The sequence below is a fragment of the Ascaphus truei genome, chromosome 3 (assembly GCF_040206685.1).
Source record: "Ascaphus truei isolate aAscTru1 chromosome 3, aAscTru1.hap1, whole genome shotgun sequence".
Taxonomy (NCBI): Eukaryota; Metazoa; Chordata; class Amphibia; order Anura; family Ascaphidae; genus Ascaphus; species Ascaphus truei.
In genome coordinates, this window is record NC_134485.1 from 109,781,148 (window position 1) to 109,793,358 (window position 12,211).

A 12,211-nucleotide genomic window follows, 5' to 3' on the forward strand; every position below is an offset into this window, starting at 1 on the left:
TAGATGTGTAATATTGTAGTTTCTTTCGCGCATAATGTCTGTATTAAGTATATCGCGGTGATTCCGTTAAGCAGATTGTACACCTAATTGAAGTAGTGTTTTGTTATTAATAGCTAGAAGTTTATCTTCCAACAATATGAGGACTTCGTTGTAAATTTCAGGAGAAAATGTTAACTCTAGTGTTGGGTGGTCTGTTCGTGCTTTTGCCAGTATATCTTCACTCATGTTTTCTCTATATGTCTTGTGTTATAGTGAAAAAAAGGCACTAACACTACTAGTGTTCACTTATAATATACAGTGAATCAATTCAAATCCAGTGATATATAAACATAATTCAGTGAAAACGTGATAAATAACGTGAGTAAATGAATTAAATGGATTAAAACCCCCTGCTCAACCCCAGCTGGTAGGGACTGGTTCCACTGGTCCCCCAATTCGTAGAAATCCATTTGCAATCCAGGGGGAGCATATAAGGGAGATAAAACAAAAAACTATCTAAGTGTAGACAGTATGATAATCTAAGAGTCAATTCAGTGATGTGTCTTGGCTCGTATGTGTAGCCTACTCACAAGATGTGGATCAAATACAGGCAATATAGCACAGTGGTCTTTGCAGGAAGGACCTCTATTCCAATAAGTGGTGAAGACCTCCAATCTCAGCAAGACAGCGGTATATATAAGAGAGAAAAGATATCCATAGTGCAGACCAAGCATAAAAACGTAACTTTTATGGGGTTTAAAATTGAACACTTACAATAAAAACATTCAAATAATGCATATATCACAATGCTGTGATCGAAGAGAGTGCTGTTGATTTCTGGCTCACCCACCACCTCCGGTCTGTGGACACCGCGTGGGACGCTGCTATGCTGGACTTTCCACCTCTTGTGGTCCCTCTAGGGTGTTCTGGTCTCGTCAGCTCCAATCCTTGCGTTAAACGCCGCTCTGTTGTATCTCTAGAGTTCCCTCTGAGGCGTGCTGTCCCGTCCCCTCTGGTTGACTCCGATATGTCACTTCCGGTTGGTCGCGATATGTCACTTCCGGTTGTGGGTCTGCAATCTCTGTCCCTGCTTCTCTCCTCCTGTGGGCGGCTATCACTCTACGCGTTTCGCCAATACGGTGCGTGGCTTCGTCAGGAGTGCAAACGGATTTCTCTATATGTCTCCCATAGAGTGTTAGGGTTGGATGGGTAGCAGGTGGTGAGAACACACACACACACAGACATAGACACACACATATATACATATATATATATATATAATTTCATCTTTAATTTCCATTTAAAATTTGACCAGGGATATTTCACAAATGAAATAACATTTCCAGCAGACACTATGTAGAGAAAAGAGAAAACTGGCGCACAGTCCAATGAAGTGGGTCCCAGGATAACAAAAAATTATGTTTATTGATACTCCTTGACAAAGAACTACTGTTCGAAACGCGTAGGAGGTTGCTCTCCTCCGTTTGTTGGATGTTTTTACATCAATAAACATTATTTTTTGTTATCCTGGGACCCACTTCATTGAACTGTGCGCCAGTTTTCTCTTTTCTCTACAACTATCTATATCTACTTGGCTGCACGTCTACCAGGAATTCAAAGGACCAGTGCAATATTTAAGTACTTTTAACACTTTGAGGGGGATCATCCCCATTGGAGGTATTATGGGGGTTTATTGCTTGCCCCTACCTCAGGAATCTTTTGGCCCCACAGAGGATGTTATGTTTTATTAGCCTGAGTTCCTTTCTCCATCATTTATGTGATCAAACACTGGAGTGCAGTTGTCACTATACATTTTACAGCAGACAATATGAAATCATTATTATTATTTTATTCATTGAATTGAAAACAGAAAAAGAAGAAACTTAGCTGCAGTTGTAGTGATTGTTTTCTGTACAGGCCTCTCAGTCATAGTACAATCATGATATTACACCTCATGCAAATAGCTAATATCTAGCATTCGTTTATCTTCAGGTGACTCCCCAGGAGCAATTAAAGCAGAGATATCAAAAATCTCTAGAAGATAGTGGGCTGAAGGAACTCCATGAATATGCGCCTGATGTAAGTTAAAGCTGCAGTCAAAGCTGCCGTTTTATTTTTTTAATTCATTTATTTTTCCCTTTAATATGCCCACCAATACAATCCACACAATATGTCAGTAGCTAAATTGCTGATCGATCCGTTCTCCTGTGATTGATCGGTGAAGATTCGGCTTGGGGGCTCACTAAATGGCTGTCAGTGCAGTAAATAAACTGCCTGAACGGGAGCCTGCCTGTCTCTTGCCTTTATAATCCATTTAAAATTTGACCAGGGATATTTCACAAATGAAATACATTTCCAGCAGACATTATGAAATCATTATTATTATTTTGTTCATTGAATTGAAAACAGAAAAAGAATAAACTTAGCTGCAGTTGTAGTGATTGCTTTCTGTACAGGCCTCTCAGTCATAGTACAATCATGATATTACACCTCATGCTAATATCTAGCATTCGTTTATCTTCAGGTGACTCCCCAGGAGCAATTAAAGCAGAGATATCAAAAATCTCTAGAAGATATTGGGCTGAAGGAACTCCATGAATATGCGCCTGATGTAAGTTAAAGCAGCAGTCAAAGCTGCCGTTTTATTTTTTTAATTCATTTATTTTTCCCTTTAATATGCCCACCAATACAATCCACACAATATGTCAGTAGCTAAATTGCTGATCGATCCGTTCTCCTGTGATTGATCGGTGAAGATTCGGCTTGGGGGCTCACTAAATGGCTGTCAGTGCAGTAAATAAACTGCCTGAACGGGAGCCTGCCTTTCTCTTGCCTTTATAATCCATTTAAAATTTGACCAGGGATATTTCACAAATGAAATACATTTCCAGCAGACATTATGAAATCATTATTATTATTTTGTTCATTGAATTGAAAACAGAAAAAGAATAAACTTAGCTGCAGTTGTAGTGATTGCTTTCTGTACAGGCCTCTCAGTCATAGTACAATCATGATATTACACCTCATGCAAATCGCTAATATCTAGCATTCGTTTATCTTCAGGTGACTCCCCAGGAGCAATTAAAGCAGAGATATAAAAAATCTCTAGAAGATAGTGGGCTGAAGGAACTCCATGAATATGCGCCTGATGTAAGTTAAAGCAGCAGTCAAAGCTGCCGTTTTATTTTTTTAATTCATTTATTTTTCCCTTTAATATGCCCACCAATACAATCCACACAATATGTCAGTAGCTAAATTGCTGATCGATCCGTTCTCCTGTGATTGATCGGTGAAGATTCGGCTTGGGGGCTCACTAAATGGCTGTCAGTGCAGTAAATAAACTGCCTGAACGGGAGCCTGCCTGTCTCTTGCCTTTATAATCCATTTAAAATTTGACCAGGGATATTTCACAAATGAAATACATTTCCAGCAGACATTATGAAATCATTATTATTATTTTGTTCATTGAATTGAAAACAGAAAAAGAATAAACTTAGCTGCAGTTGTAGTGATTGCTTTCTGTACAGGCCTCTCAGTCATAGTACAATCATGATATTACACCTCATGCAAATCGCTAATATCTAGCATTCGTTTATCTTCAGGTGACTCCCCAGGAGCAATTAAAGCAGAGATATAAAAAATCTCTAGAAGATAGTGGGCTGAATGAACCCCATGAATATGTGCCTGATGTAAGTTAAAGCAGCAGTCCAAGCTGACGTTTTATTTTTTTAATTCATTTATTTTTTCCTTTAATATGTCCACCAATACAATCCACACAATAAGTCATTAGCTAAATTGCTGATCGATCCGTTCTCCTGTGATTGATCAGTGAAGATTCGGCTTGGGGGCTCACTAAATGGCTGTCAGTGCAGTAAATAAACTGCCAGAAAGGGAGCTTGCCTGTCTCTTGCCTTTATAATCCATTTAAAATTTGACCAAGGATATTTCACAAATGAAATAACATTTCCAGCAGACAATATGAAATCATTATTTCTTGGTCATTATTATTTTATTTATTGAATTGAAAACAGAAAAAGAAGAAGCTTAGCTGCAGTTCTAGTGATTGCTTTCTGTACAGGCCTCTCAGACTGGCAGTCATAGTACAATCATGATATTACACCTCATGCAAATAGCTAATATCTAGCTGTGATGATCCCACCGCTGCCACCAGTTATTTAAAAGCCTGTCACGATGGACACCAACTTTTTCAACACATTTATATTTCTGGGTATTTGATTGAACAGAACAAGTTGCAAAATAAATTGTGATTTATTTCCTTAATAGACAAACACACAACATCTGCAGAATACACTTAAAACAACACTTACTGGGACAAGGGAACAAAATAAGTTGTCCTTGAAACTAAATAAATTGTCCTTTGCTTGCAAGTGCAAGAAATGCAGTCTTGGTTTAAAGGTCCTGTGACCAGATTGCAAGTTGCCGATCTAATATCTCAGCCACCTCAAGGAATTTCGTTAAAATTCGTAAGAATCCATTCCAGAGTCACCAGGGCTAATGAATTCCGAAGTTTGGGGCAAATCCTTGGTTGCGTTGTTATTAACCCCTTCTCTCCGGGACTGGTTGCCGCTGTGCTGGAACAAAGTCTTGTGTCTTTACATCATGGATCAAAATTCAAGAATCACACTGGGGATACCTTGGGAGCCACGGTTATAGACTGCCCAAAGCTATCTTTAACATGTGGATCCAATCTCCTCGTGGGAACAATTAAACTCACCAATAGCCAGGTTGCCCACAGTTCATAAGACCGGTCAAAAAGGCTGTCCGGTATGCAAAGCGCATGGGTCAGGTTGACACCCATGCCACTTAGCATACCTGGGATACACCCATACCTTGGCGCCGCTGAGTCTGATTTTTGACCCAGAGGTGTCAATAGCCTGGCATCTGTTGTGCATCAGTATGCCAGTTTTGTATATACTGTGGGTCCCTGGGTCTTTTCATGACTGCCACTCTTTTAGACAGGGGGACGCTAAGTCAGCGAGACCCCTTTGAGGCTCAGTCATAAAAATCCCCCCAGCTCATTCACCTGTCTCACAGCTGTATGTCCGAGGAATTCCTCCTCGGTCTTACAGAATACATCCTGCCTTACATTTAAAATCTGCAGCTTCTACACACTTTATTAAAACATCCCACCTCTGCCACCAATTAATATATATGCCTGTCACGAGAGAACAGAACTTATATATAATAACCAGGCCAGATTGAACAAGATTAGGATATAGTAAACTGAATGAGCTTATTTCTTATGAGCAGAACAGACAATACATCAAGTAAATAACATTACAGAAATATTTACACTTACTGGGGTTGGATAATGAGATATTCAGTCGAATAGCAGCTCATTAGTTGTTCCGGTCACGACAAGCACAGGAATAAGGGGTGCAAGCAATTATATAGATGCAGGACCTCATTCCTAACATGGCAGTCCAGTTATTGGTGAACAATTACCTTGTCCCAATCAAAGGCTGACAGGTAACGCGAGAAGCAGGGTTTACTCAGCCCCTCATTAATACACCCCTCCCCTGGTCCTACTCGGCCAGCCCATTTATAAAAAAAAATATGACAAGAGGCCTGGGTGCCATTATGTCTAGTAAAATATTATTGGGGAAGAAACTTTTCCTGTAGGGGTGTTACATTTAACAAGTCACAATGGTTAGTGTCCAAGTGATACTTGGCTACGTATGCAATGAGGGCGAGTCACCTCCATTGATGTACAGGTATTTCTCACCTCTGGCTAAGTTCTCTACAGGGGACAGTACATCACAAAGCCTTTCAAGGAGCTTCCTTTGATTGTACAATTACATATCAAAGCTGCCATTTGGCAAGCTTTCAAACCTATATCCAAACGTATAGGAAAACCAGAGATAACTCATAACTATATTTCCCCGGTAGTGACCAGATTAACGATATGTATGCGACATGTGTTCTTGGCATAGTAAAACATATCCAAATTTCACCTTTCTAGCATAAACACATATGGAGATATGATTCTATGGCATTTACATTATAACAAATACACGGTTAACCCCTATCTCCACAATGACTCACCTTGATTGCCTCATTAACACATCAGAGGACTCATGTAACTCGCACTGCCTTTCTGAATAAAAATATGGCATAAACTATACCATGGTGAAATCATACTTTCTATTAGTATGAAGGGGTTAACAATCCATGGGCCGCCTGCAATAGGTGGGATTTAACTTGTGTCCAAATATCACCTTTGTAGCATGTACTGTATACAGCAAAAGTTATAATGTTTCACTTTATCCATTGTCAGGGATACAATACAATTCTCCCCCTCTCTCCATGTTAATACATAGCACCATTACTTTCAATGGGCTTTTGACCCCTAGGACAGGATTCATACATATAGTAATTACCACACAGACTGCCGTCGTTTGCAGCCTTATCCTGGAACAAAACAGATAGGTTAGGGGAATGCAGGTTATACCCAGCACCCATTAACCCCTCATATCCTGATCATGATAACAGGATATATACAATAACACACAGTACTTCTGGGGAAATACATCCAAGACCTGGGACAATTGTGTTGAAGCAGGGGAATACAGATCAACATATACACAGATCCCATTAACCCCTCGTATCCCGCATGATTGCAGGGACTGCTGGCTGGGTGTGACCCCTTTATTACAAGCCTGGCAGCTGCCATCATGACACCTCCCCTCCTCAAACGGTGCCCACTGGGCCAGCTACCTCGGCCTGGGCCATGGCAGCTTTTGAGGATTCAAAGTCAGAGGGGTTCTTTTGCCGCGCAACGCCATTAACAGGGCTGTGCCCTCTGCACTTCTTAGGCTGGATGGTAAAGTCTGAGTCTGGTAGGGAAATAAATCACAATTTATTTTGCAACTTGTTCTGTTCAATCAAGTACCCAGAAATATAAATGTGTTGATAAAGTTGGTGTCCATCGTGACAAGCTTTTAAATAACTGGTGCAGCGTGGTGGGATACTGATTTAACCTATATTGCAGTTTCCTGCGGGGCTCTGTAATATAGTGAGGACCTGGTAGCTTGCGAGCTCCTCAGACAAGTAGCAACTGACACACACTTCTAAAGAGCACAAGAGACTTCACTGTTCCCTTCACCCGTACCCCGAAGGCACCATGAGCGATCGCTCAGGAAAGTTCAGGTCGTGGACAAGAGAGAAAGTCGTGGAGAGATGTGCGGGGTATGGCTTACCGACAGATGGGCGGTCGAAGGTACAACTGGAGGAGGATTTGGAGCATCATGAGGACCGCATGGTCCTGCCAGAAGGGCAAGTCTCCGTAGCTGCTGTGGTGGCGGCCGCTATTCAGCCCGGAGTGCAGGAGGTCCCTCCAGCTCCGGGGCTGCAAGGAAATGAGGAGAGTGCTAGTGACCCCCCGGTCGTGGGTGGCTTGGCGCCATGGGTTGCGGACGAGGTAGCAGCTGCGGCTGCCGAGCGTGCCGTCCCTGGGCTCACTGCACTTCTGGCTACATGGGGAATGGATATTAGCACTGCGGAGCGGGCACAGCTCCTGACAGCAGTGCTCAGAAGAACCCACAACTCCTACCTTGAAAACGGGGAACAAGGTCTTTCCCGGGCGGATCATCACAGCTTCAGCAAGTTCGTGGATGGCACAGATGACCTCGATGCGTTCCTGAATGACTTCGAGACGCAGTGTTCCCGGTTCCGTATCTCAAGGAGGGACTATGTGGTCAGACTGCGACCGCTGTTATCCGGCAAAGCCAAACAAACTGTGATGCGTATTCCACGCGTCGATGCCGATGACTAAGGTCATGTGAAAAGCAAGCTGCGAACCCAGTATGCCCTGACCCCAGAATCTTACAGGGGCAAGTTCCGGACAGGGGGTGTACTCCCCGGAGAGTCATACAGCACCTATGCCGGTAGGATGGTTTTGCACGGGACTCAGTGGGTGGAGGGGAATGGGGTTACAAAATTCCATACCCTGCTGGACTTTTTCTTCCAAGAGCAGCTGCTGCACCAGCTTGCCACAGATGTGAGGGGATGGGTCTATGACCATAAACCTCAGACACATGAGGATGCAGCGAAAATGGCAGATCAGTATGGGGCCAGCTGAGTTGTAATGAAGGGCCCGGTAGCACCCAAAAGAGCGGGCTATGCGGCCCAGGGCGCTAAGACTACCCCTCAGGGGACACACCAGCCTGCGGCAGCAAATAGCACACCCAAGTCTGCAGAGTTCAAACATGAGAGGCGGTGTTACTCCTGCAATAAGGTTGGACATCTCAGGCCAGATTGTCCGGACCGGGACTGGTCCAAGGGACCCCATTAGGGGCAACGCTCACCAGATGCTAGGCCGGTCGCCCGTGTGCGTCTGGAACACACAGAGGAGCCAAGTACAGCCGTGGAACCAACCCACAGAGGGATGCCCAGCGGAGAGACTGCACTTGCCACCTCGGGACCAGCAGCGGAGAGCGGAGGACATCAGGTTGCTCCAGTCGGGATGCAGCCCAACGATGTCCGGCAGAAGCATCTGCGGAAGGTGACCATCGGAGACCGGCATGCGGACGGTTTGCTAGACTATGGTGCCACCGTGACCCTTGTTCACCCTGTTATGGTGCAGCCAGGGGATTTGCTCTCGGGCACCGGGATGCAAGTGACCATGCCAGACGGAGGACCGCGGTCACTCCAGGTTGCCCGGGTCTTTTTGTAATTGGGGTGCCGGACGTGGCAAGAGGTAGGTGGGGGTTTTGCCTGGGTTAGATGCCGAGGTCTTGCTGGGTAACGACCTAGGACATGTTACCTGTGTTTTTACCACTGAGCTGGTACCTGTTGCAGCAATCACCAGGAGCCAGTCAGCGAGGATCGCAGCAGAACCAGCCCCTGTCCCCCTGCATTTGGGACCTACAGTTCCAGTAGTCTCTGCGGAGACCAGACAGGTAAGCCAGACTCAGTCGCTTTCTGACTTGCTGTTCCCTGTACCTGTTCCCTCTCCCCCTGACTCAGATGTGACCGGGGGGTGGCCAGAGTTGATGGTGGCCGGAGGGATGCGGTGCGATCTGATCCCAGTTTGGAGGGCATGAGACTGCGGGCGTCTGAGTCTAAGCCAAGCAAAGGGTCTGATTACTTCTTGTGGCACTGTGGGCTCCTGTATAGAGAGCAAAGGGCCACCGGCTTAGATGAGGTATGGACGGGGAAGAGACAGCTAGTGGTAACTCAGGAGTATAGGCAGCAGTTTTTGCAGATAGCCCACTCCATTCCACTAGTGAGGCATCAGGGGGTCTCTAGGATACGAACCCGGCTGTTGCAGCGTTACTACTGGCCGGGGGCATCCAGTGAGGTGGCAGAGTTCTGCCGATCCTGTGATGCCTGCCAGTGAGTAGGTAAGGCGGGTCACCATGGGAAGGCACCCCTGAACCCGTTACCGGTAATAGGGGAACCCTTTCAGCAGGTAGCCATGGACCTTGTGGGACCTCTCATGGTACCCAGCTGGACAGGGAAGCACTACATCCTCACGGTGGTGGATTTTGCCACCCGGTACCCTGAGGTGGTAGCGCTTGCCAGTATTGATGCTAGGGCAGTAGCTAAAGCTCTGTTAGCCATTTTTTCTAGGGTAGGTTTCCCTAGTGAGATCCTAACCGATCAGGGGTCGCAATTCATGAGTGAATTGCTCCAGTGTCTCTGGGATGCATGCGGGGTGAAGCACCAGCGCACGACCCCTTACCACCCCCAAACCAAGGAACTATATGAGAGGTTCAATGGTACCCTGAAGCAGATGCTGTGAACATTTATAGAGGCAGAGGGAAAAGTCTGAGAGATTCACCTGCAGCACTTGCTGTTTGCATACCGAGAGGTACCGCAAGAATCTACAGGCTTCTCTCCCTTTGAGCTGCTATATGGTCGCAGGGTACAGGGACCTCTGGACCTATTCCATGAGGGATGGGAAGGGGAGACTACCGCTACTGACGCTTCTGTGCTTCAGTATGTGATAGATCTAAGAGACCGGTTAGAGATGCTCATGGGGTTGGCACAGGACAACTTTAGGGCTGCCCAGACCAAGCAGAAGATTTGGTATGATCAGAATGCCCGTAGCAGAGAGTTCATCCCAGGACAGCAGGTACTTGTTCTCAAGCCCATTCTGGAGAACAAATTAATGGCTGCCTTGTCAGGACCGTATCCGGTACTACGAAAGATGAATGAGTGCAACTATGTTGTACAGGTAGATGCTGAGACAGGGAGAAACAAGACTTATCACATCAACATGCTGAAGGAGTACATAGCACCGAGTCTGGTGTTGGTGCTGGCCATTTGCAGCCCACCGATGGGGGATCCGGCGAGCAATGCTCTGCCTGATCTCCTGGGGGAGGCTAGGCAGGGAGGTACAATAGAGCAGGTTGAGATAGGGTCTCAGCTGAGTGTCTGGCAGAGAGCAGATGCCAGGGCTATGCTAGAGAAGTATAAGGCTCTGTTCTCAGACAAGCCAGGGAAGACACACATTGCAGATCACCCAGTGCTGACAGGAGATCTGAGACCTATGCATAAGCACGCTTATAGAGTGTCAGCAGAGGTAAAGGGCAGTATAGAGTGGGAAGTGGAAGAGATGCTGGCCCTAGGGGTAATTGTACCGTCCCAGATCCTTGGGCTTGTCCGGTAGTCCTGGTACCTAAGAAGGACGGAACCACCCGGTTCTGTGTGGTCTACCGGCAACTCAATGCGGGCACAATGTCAGATGCCTACCCCATGCCCCATATGGATGAGTTGTTAGACGAACTCGCGGGGGCAAGGTATCTGATGACAATGGATCTCAGTAGAGGTTACTGGCAGATCCTTTTGACCCAGGAGGCTAGAGAGAAGTCGGCATTTATCACCCCAAGTGGCCTCTATGAATTTTTAGTGATGCCATTCGGGATGAAAAATGCACCGGCTACCTTTCAACGCCTGGTAAATCGCTTGCTGGAGGGTATGCAAGGGTTTGCAAGGGCATACCTGGACGACATTGCTGTCTTTAGAAATTCGTGGGACTTACATTTGAGGCATGTAGCCGCGGTGCTAGCTAGGATTAGGGAAGCGGGACTCACGTTGAAACCCACCAAGTGCTTAGTAGGGATGGCAGAGGTATTGTACCTAGGGCACACAGTGGGTGGCGGGCATCTTAAGCCAGAACCAGCTAAGGTGGAAGCTATAGTGAAGTGGCCAGTTCCCAAAACCAAGAAGCAAGTGATGGCTTTCCTAGGCACCCACCGCAGGCTACTACAGAAAGTTTGTCCCTCAGTGTAGCGCCCTTGCCGAACCCCTGACTGACTTGACCCAGAAGAGTCAGTCTTTTCTGGTAGTCTGGTCTCCTGTCTGTAAGGTCCACCAGACAGTCTTTTGGCCGGTCTTATGAACTGTGAGCAACCTGACTATTGGTGGGTTTAATTGTTCCCACGAGGAGATTGGATCCACATGTTAAAGATAGCTTTGGCCAGTCTATAACCGTGGCTCCCAAGGTATCCCTAGTGTGATTATGGAATTTTGATCTATGATGTAAAGACGCAAGACTTTGTTCCAGCACAGCAGCAACCGGTCCTGGAGAGAAGGGGTTAATAACAACATAACTAAGGATTTGCCCCAAACGTCGGAATTCGTTAGCCCTGGTGACTGGAACGAATTCTAACGAAGTTCCACGAAATACATTGAGGTGGCTGAGATATCAGATTGGCAAGTTGCGATCTGGCCACAGAACTTTTAAAACCAAGGCTGCATTTCTGGCTCTTGCAAGCAAAGGACATTTTATTTCGTTCCAAGGACAATTTATTTTGTTACGTAATCCCAGTAGGTGTTGTTTTAAGTGTATTCTGCAGATCTCGTGTGTTTGTCTATTAAGGAAATAAATCACAATTTATTTTGCAACTTGTTCTGTTTAATCAAGTACCCAGAAATATAAATTTGTTGATAAAGTTGGTGTCCATCGTGACACTAGCATTCGTTTATCTTCAGGTGACTCTCCAAGAATTAAAGCAGAGATATCAAAAATCTCTAGACGATATTGGGCTGAAGGAACTCCATGAATATCCTGATGTAAGTTAAAGCTGCCGTTTTATTTTTTTAATTCATTTATTTTTCCCTTTAATATGTCCACCAATACAATCCACACAATAAATCATTAGCTAAATTGCTGATCGATCCGTTCTCCTGTGATTGATCGGTGAAGATTCAGCTTGGGGGCTCACTAAATGACTGTCAGTGCAGTAAATAAACTGCCTGAAAG

The 12,211-nt window shown here is 45.4% G+C and overlaps 1 protein-coding gene across 6 annotated transcripts in view; it reads left to right on the forward strand.

Moving 5' to 3' along the window:
* Window positions 1-12,211, forward strand: part of LOC142489117 (uncharacterized) — a 53,752-nt gene that overhangs the window by 2,920 nt on the left and 38,621 nt on the right. For 4 of the 6 annotated variants that reach the window (XR_012799799.1, XM_075589336.1, XM_075589337.1 and 1 more), the window contains exons 2-6: window positions 1,972-2,058; window positions 2,504-2,590; window positions 3,043-3,129; window positions 3,582-3,668; window positions 11,941-12,021. Coding sequence is in view for 5 of the 6 variants with exons in the window: in XM_075589336.1 (XP_075445451.1) it covers window positions 1,972-2,058; window positions 2,504-2,590; window positions 3,043-3,129; window positions 3,582-3,668; window positions 11,941-12,021 (429 nt within the window). In the remaining variant the exon portion in view is untranslated. The remainder of the gene's footprint in view (window positions 1-1,971; window positions 2,059-2,503; window positions 2,591-3,042; window positions 3,130-3,581; window positions 3,669-11,940; window positions 12,022-12,211) is intronic. The other 2 variants (XM_075589339.1, XM_075589340.1) reach the window with 2 other exon arrangements.